Source organism: Columba livia, chromosome 10 (genome assembly GCF_036013475.1).
Source record: "Columba livia isolate bColLiv1 breed racing homer chromosome 10, bColLiv1.pat.W.v2, whole genome shotgun sequence".
Lineage (NCBI taxonomy): Eukaryota > Metazoa > Chordata > Aves > Columbiformes > Columbidae > Columba > Columba livia.
Genome location: NC_088611.1, coordinates 11903692 through 11918843, shown reverse-complemented (window position 1 = coordinate 11918843; position 15152 = coordinate 11903692). Strand labels below are relative to the sequence as shown.

At 36.8% G+C, this 15152-nt stretch overlaps 1 protein-coding gene across 3 annotated transcripts in view; it reads right to left on the bottom strand.

The window, feature by feature from the left end:
• The window catches only part of CNTN3 (contactin 3), a 104348-nt gene that overhangs the window by 33906 nt on the left and 55290 nt on the right, over positions 1–15152 (bottom strand). For all 3 annotated transcript variants that reach the window (XM_065075355.1, XM_021286925.2, XM_065075356.1), the window contains exons 3-4: positions 13915–14010; positions 48–251 (exon numbers count right to left, since the gene is read on the bottom strand). In XM_065075355.1, the coding sequence (XP_064931427.1) occupies positions 48–251; positions 13915–14010 (300 nt within the window). The remainder of the gene's footprint in view (positions 1–47; positions 252–13914; positions 14011–15152) is intronic.

The window sequence follows — 15152 nt, the reverse complement described above, 5'->3', positions numbered from 1 at the left end:
GGTGACTAGATGTGTTATTTATGGATGGTACAGAAGGGAAGTCATACCATCCGTGCGCAGCACTAGAGGAGTTGGCGACCCAAGAACCTGGCTGTTGGTCACAGTGCTGGTCACAACGCAGGTGTAATTTCCTACATCCGACGGATCGACTTTGGCTATGTAGAGGTGACCGGTCTCTTGAGACACAAATCGACGACTGTCCTCTTGTACAAATGATGGATACTCATTGAAGATCCAAGCAAATGACAGATCTAATTGGTAATAAAAGCGAAATAAACATATTTGGCGGGGTTTTTCACTTTTTTTTTTCTTCAAAGACCAATTTATTATTGTATATTCAATATTGTATTATATATAATGTTGCATTATGTAACAAACAATACCAGAGAGCCAATGAGGGAAAGAAACAAATTTAAAGGTACCAGAAACAAGCCAAACCAAAGAAATACAAAACCAACCATGTTTTCACCACAGCCATATCTCCTCCAGCAGAAGACAAAGGAGAAAGGAATTCGAAGTGTTTTATGGAAAGGTGATTTTTTGATCTACTTTTTTTATTTTTTCCCAGGCTTAATATGCATGGAAAGAGTAGGAGACAGCAAAATCTGAGACCAAACTTTGCTAAAATGACAACACTATTCATTCAGTAGCTACCTAACAACTCAGCTAGATACTTAGCAGATAGAAACAGCACAGGTATGTGCAAGTGAAAGGAATGTCAAAAGCAGCATAAATTCCCAGTAGGGCTCACCACACAGCAGAACTACTTTTTTCATATAAAAATCCATAAATAATTGATTTTAGATAAATGTCTATGTAATGGCAAAGTAGCCTTCACTACCATTCATTATGGTCACTTGAAATGAAAACCACAATTCAAAAGATAAACTAAGAGATTTGGCAAAAACTGCATTACAATTTGTTTTTTTCTGAACACCATTCTGAGCTATGTGTGTCCAATTTTAACTGGCAAAAGCCCCTTCCTGTGCAAGGCCATGTGCTTGTCTCATTCATATCCTACAGAATAAAAGGAAATTCATTTTTAATGGTTTTCCAGGCAAGAAATAATTTTTCACCCAAGTGCCACTCAGTTGAAAGTTTATAAAAAGATTACAGCTTCTACAAGTGCTAATTAGAGACGATTATAGCTTGATTGACCTGCCTTCAAGTTAAAATATCTTGTAGCATTTACACTGCCCATACAAAATGGAGATTATCTATTATTCCACAGGTTTAATTTGAAAGTGCGTAAATTTGGATGCAGTCATGAAATGGGTGAGCAGGCATTTTCATAATCCTCACTGTTGAGCACGAACATGCAGCCAGAAAAGCGCTCAGCCAACAGGACTATTTAACACAAGGTAAGATTGTGCAGATGAAAAATACATAAAATAAATGAAATTATTAAAATATTTATGGACTGGCTAATGCAAAAAGGGCATAAAATGAAATGGCTTATCATAATTGCATTTAATTTTCTTCTATCAATATTTAAACTCCTCTCATTAATATAATTTTGTGGGACTGGTGAGTATGAACAATTAACAGTCTCTGGACTTATCTCAAGTGTTAAACTTTTGTCATATTTAGAAATGTTTATTGTTGAAAACAGGCATCTTCTGGACTTGCAGTGTGTCTCCTCAGGTGAAACAATGAATTTCTCTATATGTTCCTTCCTACATAGCACAAGAGGTGTTATTTAATTTATGATCAGGAAGGCCAATTCACCAAGAAAAGCCAGAGTAGTTAGTGCAGTAAAACCCTGTGCTCTACCGTGACTTCAGCAAGACTTTTGAGATGTGCCACAAGAGTCTCACACACAAGCCAAAGAATACAGTCAACAAAAAAATATTCTATACTTTTATTCTCCTATTTTCCAACAAAAATACCAAGAGGTTGGTGTCAATGTTTGGCTGCTGAATTGGGAGGGCTAGTTGAGGTGCAGCATGGTGAGGGCAGCTGTGCACCGTTCCGGCTGTGCTCTGGCACTATCCAGTATCTATCAGCCACTTCAGAGAGAAAAAGAAATTAAAAATAAATTTACAAAAGTAGAAAAAAAAAAGAGTACACCTGAGGAGTCTGAAGGGGACTATGACCTCTTTGAAAACAAAGATTTTATGATGTTGCTAAATGGTAGAGTCCTGAAAATAATGCATGATTCCATTTCTACAGAGCAGTGGGATGAAGAGAGCGGCTACAAGGCTGTAGACCAAATTGGGCATCAATTCAGGAAAAGTAAGAAAAAAATAATCTGTATTTCCAGTTCTACATCAAAGTCAAGACATCCATGAGACACACAAGTGTGGGAAGTCAGGCTTCATTCTTTCTGGTGTTTATTGAGTCACTTGTTTTCCTTAGTTCAAAATATTATTTTATTCTAAAAAAGAAAAATTAAAAAGACATTCAAAACATGCAAACGGGATGGACAGATCTGGATATGCTGCAGGAAAATAAGCAGCTTGATTTCATTCCTATTATATTTGGTTAAGTCAAGAGTAAACTCTTTAAAATCAGCCATTATGATTACGAAAGCCAAGCAAAGCTTATTTCAGTTTAATTGGTTCCTTCAACAGCCTATGAATAAGCACTCCTAGAAACCTAATTTCCCATTCAACATATATTTTCATTGACTCTCTTAAAAAACAGAGCTCTCTTAAAAACCACGTTTCTTTACTAGTGCACCACAGCCAATATCTCATTTTATATTTATTGTACTTTACAAAACTGTGTTATTTAAAAAAAAAATCATATTAAACAACTTGTTCTGTGATTTATTATGTTTACATGATTTGCCTGTTGCTGATCCTAGGGCATCTCAAGGGACATAAACTCACTCCCTTTCTGTCAATTACAAGTTTTCAGTTGATTTTCTGTTATAAATGGAAGTAATATGTCTCTCCTGGGCTTCCTTGGAGATCTTAGCCTTTGCTTTCCAATGCATTTTTTTCCTTATTTGGCAACTGTACATGGATAAGGCATTGGAAATCACAGTTATTACTCAATTTTTCTTGGTTTACTACATCTTGGTTGGCTTCTCCTCTTTATTTTGCATTATTTGATTATTATTTACTGCACAGTATACAAGCCACAACATACTCAGCATGCTCATACTGCTCTAGGTGCTTTGTGCATCTAAGTGTTCCACTAAAAATAGCTCACAAAACTGCTTGTCATTTAAACAATTAGGTTATTTTTAAATTCAACAATAAAATCAGTATCATTCTATATATGCCACTGTCATTTCTTGCCATCTATGAGCCTTGAAAAATGTACCATCAGGGCCTATGTAACAAAAGTTTAATATTGTTAAAGGAACATCAAGGAGTAAGCCCCACACATTTAGTAGTTTTTAATTGAGTTCAAAGTTAGGCCATTTACATGCTTTAAAAATATTACTTTTAATTACATTATGCATTTCGTCTAAGAGAGGCTGCACCACATCAGTAGGAAACCACAGAATGAAAGCAGGGCAATTTTATTTCTTGTAAACACCTAACAGTAGTTGTGAGAATCCAAAACTATAAACAAATGCAGGAAGTCCGCAAAGAAAACATGCAGAAAAACAACCAAAAAAGGGCATGTAGACCTAGGACTGAAAGGAGAAGGATAATAATTCATGAAGTTTATTTTACACACTAAAGGCACAAATTCTGAAGGTCATCTCTGCTCTTCATTCCCCACTATCTCTAGTTCCTTTTGTTTGGGACCACTGCTCCCATACTTCTACCTCATATGTATGCACTAGCCCTGTAATTCACACCTAAATGAGATTTCTAGAACAGCCAAAAGTAAATGATGTGAACAATATTGTTCAGAAACAGATTTAAACTTATGTTCAAAACTGACTGGATTTCAATTAGTGAAGCAGATGTTTCCATAAATAATCCTGAAATGAACATGCTTGATTTTGAGCATATTGAGGTGATGTAACAGTAGGGTGTTTTTTTTTTTTTAAAAAAAGAAAAAGAAGTTTCATGTCAGTAATTGATACCCAAATCTATATTATTTCATACAGTTCTCTAATTCAGATTTTACAACATTCTGTAATAAAGATGCAACACGAAGCTGGAATATCCTGGTATTTGCACACTCTGCCTAACCCACAGGATGGTATATGGCTTTAAAAAAATTGTTTGCAAGAAAGTAATCAGAGAAAATTTAGCAATGACAGAAACTGCAATTAAAGTCATGGAAATTTGTAACAACCAGCTATTTTGAATCATCTACCTTAGAGTTAAAAGTAATGGAAAAGTAACACTGATTTTGAGAGGATAATGATAGGTTCCATAATTAAGAAAGAAACCAATTACTTCATCATTTGGCCTGGTTTCAGCTCAAACTGTGAAGAAATGACAGAAAATGGAGAAAAGCCTCTTGCTTTGTGGATGAGCATCACTCTGGATGAGCGGGCTCTCATGGCAGAGACACGGAGCAATTGGGGGTGGTTTGGTGGGGCAGTCACACACAGAAATGTCACTTTGTCAACAGTTCTGAGGACAGCTCTGTAACCACTGTCTGTATGGGAACCCTGGAAAGTGCAAACACGTTACTTAAAGATCTGAAATTAATCTGTGTGAGGTAAAGTACGTTAAACTCAAAGAGGATGCTCTTAAACTAGACACCAACTGTCCTTAGTTCAGTGCAGCTTAATCCTTAGAGGATTACACTACTATAGGTTTAGGGCAGTGTACCTGTGGATGTGAGTGTCCCCGGGGGATATAATGCAGTTTAACTTACATGTACCACCTTCAAACTCCTCCTTCCCTACTTTTCCTTTCTCACTTGGGAAAACTCCAGCCACTTTATTTCACTTAGTTCTCTGCCTCGAGTAGCCCATCCTCCCTTTGGCAAGCCAGCAAAACAGCTGCAAGGCCACTCGTGCTGCTGGACTTCAGCCAACCAAAAAAAAAAGAGGTAATACCTTCTGTCTGACACAAAATAAATCATATCTTTCTCATTGTTTCGGCAAATTTTAAAGGTCATTTAACAAATAAAAATCTTATGCACCACAGGCATAAGACTAGGTGTTCATGTACTCCAGCACGGGATCCTCTAACATATACATAAACTGGGTATTATGTCTTCAGGTGCCACTATCCAAAATGATTGTTTTGGCAATGATGAACTCTTGAGAATTTTATTAGAAATAAATTGTACATAATTACAGAGTTTTAGGGTCTATTCTTGAACACATTAAATGCCCAGAAAGTGAGAAACTCTCCTAAGTATTTGCAGCCAGGAAAAACAGAAGAAAACTCAGACTGTATTTCCAAGAGGGATCCTGAATTGTTTGTGTACAAGTAGCTATACCAATAATGTAAAAGTCTTTAGCTGCAGTCACACTTCAGAGAACAGTCTACCTATAAACTGTAGGTTGGTAGTTTACTTTTTCTTACTGTTTTGTATATAAAAATAATGAAAATTACAAAATAAACCTCTATAATAGAGCTTGAATTGTGGCCACCAGAAGTAAGGTGACTATCTGCTTAAAATAGTTGTAACATCTTCCCAACTTGGGGAAAAAAGTTTAGAGACTTAGAAATACTTCTGAAATTTCCCCAGACTCTTTAGAATGACTCTCTTCTTTTGGCTGAAGATATTTTTGTTTATACAAAATGTATATTGCATTATAGGAATCCAAATCCAGCTACAAAAAGTTAAGAATATACCCCGAGAAACTAATTTTGTTCCAGAGTATAATGGAAACACTCTGATTTGAAACTAATGTATACCATTAATCTTTCTGGCATAAAAGGTGAATTATTTTGTAGATAAAATAGAAAAGATCAATTTTCAGCATGCTGTGCAGGTAATCAGGCATGCAACTTGTGTGTATGGAATAACCCAAAACAATAAGAGCAGTGCGAGAGACCCATGTAATATCTTGCAATTTCAATCCACACATTTAATGAGAATATTGAAATATTTTAGCTGAAATTGCAAGGTTCCTACTTCAGGCTAACACCTAATTTTCATTTTTAAATGGAATATGGTAAGAGTCCACTCATTCTCTGATTTTGAAATGAGCTAGCATGATGTAAAAAAAAAAATGTAATTCCTTAAGCACAGTTGCAGCATGAATTACATTTTTCCCTATTGCCCTCCCACCTGTAGCACAACCTTCGACTGGCCCACACAAACCAGCTGGTTACCTTTGAATGGGTGCCCCAGGTGACAAAGCTCCATTGATGTAAAAATTGCCCACTGAAGGTCTGTCTTTCACTATACTCAACAATTTGTAGAGTTTTTCTAAGTCTTTCAAAGCAGCATCAAAAGCAAAGTACACCATTGTAATTAAAACAAAGACTTGTAAGCTCAGCCTTGGGAAACACAGATGTTTGAGACCAGCAGAGTTATTTCTTCATTAATACAACCAAAAAACTCATGTTAAGTACATTTCCAAACAGCCTATCTACTGAAAAAGATGCTCAGCAATATGGCCTTGCTTCCTGCCTTTTTTCCCCCCGCCTCAGTCCTGTCATGAGTGGGATTTGACCATTAACTAAGTGTTAAGCTTCAAACCAAACATGACCTTGTTAATATGAAAGTGCTCCTTAACTGGCAGCTTAAATGTTCCTTGATGCTCTAAAAGAAATCCAGATGATAATGAGAAAGTCTAACATAATGCCCTTCTACATCTGGGTTCCCCTGCTGAATAAAAAAACCCCAATTTTGCCTCCCCTGTAGCAGTGCAAGACGATGGATTCATTTCTCTTTATCACATTTCTGAGCTAATTGTTTCACACTAGCTGTGTCATTCAAAGTGTACTGGCTCCAATCAAATTGTTCGTACTCTGGCAGTATGCAGAAAAGTAAGAAACTGCTTTAGGAAGCAATATTTAAATACATACCCATTAGCAATATCCATTTCAAATGACAAATTGTTCTTGTAATCACCTCCCTAGAACTTTACATTTAATTGCTCTGATCATTTCTAACAACTCTATTGTGCTTTTTCAAGAGTTGAAAGTATTTTAAATTGCTTCCTGACTATAATAATTTTGAGGATAAAAAGATGATAGTTTAGTTTATTGCTCAACTAAAATACATGTGATTTTTCCTTAATGTGAAATATTAGGAAGATAAACTAAGGGAAACTAATGGAAATAGCCAAGTGTCAATTTTAAGAGGAACATATTATACTAATGTTTAAAGGCTGAAGCAATGATTAGTGACAAACTTCATTTAGTAGTCTTGCACTCATTTAAGAGAAGGTACTCGGTAAAACCCTGTGAAAAACAAAAAATTACTTTCAGTACTTGTTATAAGTGTAATGATCAGCTATGACTGTGTGCTGGGACTGCAGCCATCTCCCTCCTGCCTCTTCCTAATCAATTATCCTGTTTCCAAAGAGAAACTCAAACATTTTACTAGAGAAGATAATAAAGAACTGGAGAAGCCAAACCCCACAGTAACAGTTCAGGGATAAAAATAATCTTGGTAGAGGGCCAAACAGAGTTATTTTATTCAATTTTTTCCTCTTATTCCCCAAGGCATACCTGAGATACCTGGGACTAGCTAAGGGAAAAGGCTTGACCTGGACTTTTTTCTTGCAATTTGGTTCTTCCTAACCAACCTCTCCCTCTTTCTTTCCATCTCCCCCTTCTTCCAACAAATACCCCACCACCACATTAAAACACCCTTGTCGCATCTTGCTGCCTCTTGCAGTTTATTCAGGTTCAGGAATAGGCTAGTGAAAGCAGGTAGCAGCAACAAAGCGCACATCTCATAGTCTTTCGAGGTCTTCTGGAATACCCACAAACATTTTGCTGATGAAACTTATGCAGTATTAGTCTCATCAAAGTCTGCTCTAATCTTTGCTCTCTCCCACAACAACTCTCATTATATATGCTACTACTACATGTACTAAAATCTTAGTGTATCTTTAGTGAAAATCAAATTTACTGCAGCCAGCAGGTGCTGATCCAATCTTACTAAAACTCCTCCTTGGGCTTTAGGTGAAATTATGCCCCCCACTGCACAGGCTACGGATTCTGACATGCTCTCTCACCCCACTAATGAAAAGAATTACCTAGCTTTAAAATACTGAGATGATTTTCTTTTTCTTTTGGTTTTCTGATTTGTATAATTGGGAATGCTACTATAAAAAACCCTAACTATATATATGAAGGAGTGAAGGTTAGAGAATCCTTCCTTAAAAAAATGAAAAAAAGCCATAATATTCCCACAATAATTTTGTAATGGGTATTTAAGATGTGGTACAAAATTTACACGAGTTAATATTACCGATAATCGATGTCTCTGGCCTTTATGCTCTACTGACTACCTGGTTATGAAGCTATCCTTCACAATCTAGATACCTCGCTTGAACTAAGACTTATAAAAAGGATAGAAGACCAAATATCTAAGAAATAAAATAGAAATATTAGTATATTAAGATGTTCAGTGTCACTGATGTGCACAATGAAACACGGAGTCAACAAATAGTTCCATAAGAATTCAGAGTGATATCTTGCTTGTCCAGTTTGCCCTTTCCCAATCTGGAATAATGCATCATTTGCTACAAGTTTCTTAGGCCACTTATAGCCTCCACACTAGCTGAAAAACACATACCGTAAAATAGCTGTAGATGTTACACAAATATATAAATAAGGATATGCTAATTTTAGTCTGGTTTACTTCAGTCTGGAACACAGGTTTATCAAAAGAAAAAGTGCTTTAGAAAGACAGCATTTGATAAAATGCAGACCAGAGTGTCTCTGTAGCACTGGTTTGTTACTGGTGGTGAAAATAATACCCTGACAAACACAATTCATTGTAAAATCCAGCTGTGAACAAGTATTATTGTCTCTCATATGGACAAATATAAGCATCTGTCAGGTACCATTTGATTTCAAACTGTCAGCTGAAATTTGTGCAGATGATGACAATTACACCAGTAGGAATATTGCAAAATATATTTTTAAATAAAAATACCATTTCTCCTTGGCATATTGCAAACAGCTTGAGAATACTATGGAACCACTTTGAAGGCCACTGCTTTTATAATATTCAAGGTACTATTCTCCTTAGAATGCATTTTTGTGCAAAAATCTCATAATGTGCCTACTGCAAATATGATTTATTCCTCAGGCTCCAACGAGTGTCATCCAGAATGTGTATCAAAAGCGAAAAGTAGAGGTGCAAAACCAGGATGCTTTCTACCTCCTGAAATCCCACTGTGACTAGTAGAATAGATACCATATTCTGGAGTTCTGTCAGTTTGGTTTTGCTTTGTTTTAAGGGTATTAAATGTTTCCAAAGCCAAATGAGTAAAACTGATTAAATTTACAGTTCCCAGAAAAATAGCATGTTGATATTCAAGAGTCACAGAAAAGAAATAATCAAAGAATCAAAATATTTCTGGCATATGAAATACTTTCCATGCCATGCTATTCTTGAAGCACAGTCTCACTGGAACTTGCAGGTCTCCAAATAGCAATACAAGAGACATGAGCAAAAATCTGCAAGTCTAAATAATAATTTGTGCCTGACATGACATTATTCACTGAATGATTTGTCATACCAACCAGTGAGCAATAAAATTTGTATCTATTTTTCCACGATCTAACAATTTTAAACCAGCATATCACAACTTCAAAATAATAATCTATAAGACAGGTTGATCCCCATCCTTCAAATATGATCTCATTTATCAATTAAGTATACATTTTTCAGGGCATGATAGGAACATGAAGGACATTCCTGCAGCTTTATTTATGTAGAAATATTCTTGCCATTTTGCACAAAATAGGAACACATATAACTTGAGGCAAATTATGAATATAAGACAAGTAGAATTTACTTTCAATTTCCAAGCAACAGCTTGTCAGCTCCACAACATTCTTGGCGTTTACTTAAGTTCTTGTGGTTTACAGTCTTATTCCACATAGTAACAAGATAACAGGGAGTATATCCACCATCATAAAACTAATGCCCAGTTTTTCCAGGCAGGCCTGAATTCCTTGAACAGTTTGAATAACCATCAAGAAAAATCTTCACTTGTACCATCAAAAATAATGTTTTTCTCTGTGTGTAAAGCAGCCCCGAAACTAGCACAGACAATGTAAAAGGGCTATGCCTCATTGCTTTCTCCTCTCATGAAGAACAGAACACATCTCATAAATCAGTAACACTTTCTGAAATCCGAAATCAATGTCAGATTAGTAAAACTGACTGCACTAAACAAACACAAATCATAATACCTAGCAAACAGAAGTAGTATCTTACAACAAGTTACACAATACTCAAGAAACACATGCAGTAGTAACAGCAGGTAAAACCCTAAAGGAACCTGCAGATTTGTTTCACTCAGGGCTTTGTCACTCCTTAGATACCAATTTTGGAACAAAATCAATAGAAGAGAAAAATCATTTTTAGATGCCCATATGTCTAGCCTTTTCCATTGTTGGCAGAATGGAAAGAAATTAGCATCGCATGGATGTTTTTTAACCAGCTGCATGTTAAATGTGTCCAGTAATAAATTTTGTATGTTGAGATGTTTGTTATATTGACAGTCCTTTAAGATCATCAAAGACATAATGGTAACACAGCAAAAGTCAAAGTAGCTGTAGAGATTTCAGTAGAATTCAATGGTTATTAACAACTGAAAAAGATAGCAGGAGAGCGACGTAAATCAATTTTAGATGTTCTTTTATCTTTTGAGTATGTAGGTTATATGATTTACTGATTTGTGGAAAAAAAACAGGTTATTTTAACAGGTTCCCTGTAACAGAATTATAATTATATACGGAAGTATGGTCATGCAGAGCAATGACAGATGACCATATTCATCATCCAAAAATCACTGTTTAATTATAATACATCTAACATAAAAACCAGTTGAATTAGTAAAACATTTAGTGGTAAGTCTTCAAATACAAAACCAGTCATTTACTGAATCTCTCATTAAGTAACTCTCGAACAAAACTACTAAAAAAGAGAATGCCAAAAGGAAAAGCACACTAATTCTAAAGAAAATACTGGAGTGGTTTGTAATACAGCTTATGTTTAATGACAGAAATACAAGACTGATTTGTGCATCCTCAACTGGAAATATTGAGCACTGTCCTCCTCCCCCTGTACAGCAACAGCCATCACGGAAACGAAGCTAAAATACAAGCTCAGCATATGAGACCATGTACATATGAAGTTTATGAAGTGTACAAAGGCTTGGGGAAGGGTGGCTGGAAAGCTGCCTGGTGGACAACCCAGAAGTGTTGGTCAACAGTAGCTCAATATGAGACAGCCTGTGCCCAGGTGGACAAGAAAGCCAAGAACATCCTGGCTTGTATCAGCACTTGTGTGACCAACCAGACCAGGGCAGTGACCGTCCCCACGTACTGGGCACTGGTGAGGCTGCACCTCTAATCCTCAGTTCAGTTTTGGGCCCCTCATGACAAGAAAGACACTGAGGTGCTGGAGTGAGTTCAGAGAAGGGAACGGAGCTGGTGAGGGGTCTGGAGCACAAGTGTGATGGGAGCGGCTGAGGGAACTGGGGCTGTTCAGCCTGGAGAAAAGGAGGCTGAGGGGAGACCTTATCGCTGTCTACAGCTACCTGAAAGGAGGTTGTAGCATGGAGGGTGTTGGTCTCTTCTCCCAAGTAACAAGTGATGTGACAAGAAGAAATGGCCTCAAGTTGTGCCAGGGCAGGTTGAGATTAGATATTAAGAAAAATGTCATCTTGGCTGTTGAGTCACCATCCCTACAGGTGTTTAAAAGATGTGTAGATGTGGTGACTAGGGACATGGTTTAGACGTGGACTTGGCAGTGCCAGGTTAATGGTTGGACTTGACGACCTTTAAGGTCTTTTCTCACCAAAATGATTCCATGTTTCTACTCTCTAAGTTCAATGGAGTTTCAATGCTAGTTTAAATGGTAGATGTTCATACCATGATGGAAATGGAACTGCAAACTTCAAAAGGACAAAAGTACTGTTAACTGTGTGAATAATTTTCTCAGCCTTGAAAGGGTATACTTATATTGCTTATTTAAATATCTATGGCTAAGACAAGCAAAGAAAAAAATATGCCAAGTTGTAGAAGGGAGGCAACTGGTATTTCTTTTGGGATGAACATTGGTTTCTGTTGTAACTGGAGTGCTGTGTATGGAGGAATAATCATCACAATTTAACCAAGTCTCTTCTTGAAGGCTCCTAACAGAGAATGGAAGAAATAAGTGAAAATCCCCATCAAACTAGCAAGAACTTAAAAATTGCACAACGTGGCAAAACACAACAGAGCAATAATTTGGGGGCTAAAGGGGAAGAGAAAACTAGCTGTTTGAGGAAGTTTTTATAATTAGTGTTGTCCTAAATTATCTCAGTGTAACAAATACAGAAACAAATAAAAAATAATCAAAACACTGATCTGGAAAGGGCTGAACAGCCCTCAGAGCCCTCAGGCCAGGTCAGCTGTTCCTAAACCATCCCTACAATTCCTGACAAACTACTTCTGCTTAATGGACGGATATTATATCTAAAACTTACCGACCTGCATCCTACCATGCCAGAGCTAGAGGCACTGTATGTTTTACATCGCTATGCTATAGGTTTATTTAACTGAAGAAAGAAGGACTTTTTCTAACTCACTCCATGTCTCTCGAAAAACGTAATGGTTAATCCTTCAACTCTCAGACAAATCCAAGGATTTAAAATAATTCTGGTACCAATTCTCAATTCCATTTGATAATTCAGGGAGCCCTCAGCTCTTTTTTTGCATTAATAATACAGTTAGTGTGGGGGGGTGTCAATCACATCCCATCTGCTGACTGACAACAACTCTCACCTCTTCCACGTGTTGATTTGAACCTCTGCTTTTAGCAATATGAGTATATTTTGTATCACCTTCTCTTTAATACCTAAAACTTAAACATTGCAAGACTCAGTGCAGAGCTGTAGTCAGTTTGGTGACCACCTCTGGCTCTATACCCACGCACAGGATGCAAGTATGAGAATGGCCAGGATAATTCAGACTTTAGACTGCATATAGAAGCAAAATTTAATCATTCTAATTCTTATAGATAGCTAGGAGAATGACCTATTTTCTCAGCAGCTGAAAAGACAAAGCTGTTGTAAGGCTATAAAGATGATTTAAGAGTATGTATCAGTTTAGAGAGAGAAAAATTCTGCAAGCTCAGACAGTTGTAAAATTGCCAATTTACAGCTGTGTCTGCTTGGACTCTGCCAAATTTAAGAGGCCACAATACCTATATTGTGGTATTGAATGTTTAGCTTGTATTACCTTGTCCTTGCAGTCAAATCTAATATTTACCATCACAGCCCCTCAATAATGAGACTCCATATCAATGGAAAACAAATAAAAGCAGTTACTTTCAAAATATTACTTGATGCTCAATAGCAGTTAGCCGAAGACTGAAGATGCAGAATGAATTATGAAATGTAATTCCAACTTTTGGCCAGCCAAAAATCCATATATCCCATTTTTTCATCCCCCTTGAGACAGCAGTGTTTTAAGTTATGCCAGCATCATTACATTACACTATCAAATGCCTTGATTACAAGAAAACAGGCAGATACTAGCATAATTAAATACAACAATCTATTCTTTCCAATTGTCTAGTCATAGAGAAAACTAGATTCATTGAGGCTTGGCAGTTGTGAAATTGGGCAGAATTTAACTCCAGAAGATACTCAGTTAATTACTGGAAATATAATAAAGATCAGAAATTACTAGGAGCTAGAAAGGCATTTCAAGATAAAAGTAAATCCTCCTAAGTACTTCCCTCCACCGCTTTTGGGCTTGTCTTTTTTTTCTCTGTATTTACATGAATACATGAAAACCAAGTGTTTTTCCTACTCTCTCTGAATGTTCTTTCTCCTGTATTTCCAGGCAGATATTGCAGTTTACAGTCTATGAGCTCGGGTTGAAGCGCGAAGCCTGGAGGGTCCCTTACCTCCTGCCCGGGGGGGTGGGCCGCAGAGAAGCACGACTCCCTGCCCCTCTCGAACCGACACCGCGCTTCTCATCTTTGTCCTGGAGTTTTCAAGATCTGTTGGCAAAACAAAGGTGAGACGGACATTAGAAAACAGAAAATACCATCTAAATACACAGGAGTTTCAAGTTCTCAAACCCTGATACAGAGTCTCCTAGTACGCAACTAAGTTCAGCAATTTCAGTGAATCAGTTGCAAAAGAAATAGCTGTTCAACATGAGGGAGGATGACAGAATTAGGGCTGAAGTGAACTAATTTACAAGAACATAATTAAACAGATCCTATGGCTAATTTTGTTCTTGTGCTAGGCTTGTGCTACCCTAATTTTGATAACCAAAAAGGAGTCATAAGCATAACTTAAAAATAGGTCTTTCAGCCACTGTTTCTTCTGACACAAAGGCTCTGATGAAAATAGCATCGAGATCCTACCGAGTTCCTCCAACCAACCGTAAAATAATGCTAACAGCACAGCTATTCAGAAAATGGGTATGTATCTTTTCACACAGAAAAGAAATCCCTCAACCACCTCCCTACAGCAAAACCCCTTGTAACACCACCAGGCTCGGGCGAGGGCACGTGCTTTGCACGGTGGTGTACTGACCCAGCGCTCTGGCTTCAGGTCTTCTCTGAGCATCTTAAGCTGCGTAAGAGGGGAAACAAATGTTGCCGAGCATACATAAATGCAAAAGTGCAGAGCAGCAGTATTTTATAATAAATTTATATGAATGTTCACTCTAAATAGCAACTCAAGATCCAAGAAAGTATGGTCTCATTATATCCTTGAATTAAGCTAGATATAGCATTCTATACAAACTGTGGTTCTACACTAAGAAAGATTTTTCCATTAATAAACTGTATATTTTTTCTATAATAAAACTAAACAGAAGACGATTGTTTTTAAAAAGTCTGTTTATGACCTTATAAAGGATACAAGCACACGCTGTCTTTAAACTAAGGCTGTCTTTATAACCAAACAGAATAGGAGTTGTGAGATGACCAACAGCAGCTATTTCCCAAAACATATTTTTGAATATTGAAAAGCAACAGCTGTTGCAGTCAGAACACTAAGCAGAAGTGATTAGAATTTCAATACTTCATTTGAAAAAACACATTTATTATTGCAATAATATACTCTTCTATTACTTTTTGTTGCTGCACATAAAGTTTATAGGAAGGTTTCCTAAAAGGGCTCTTTTTCA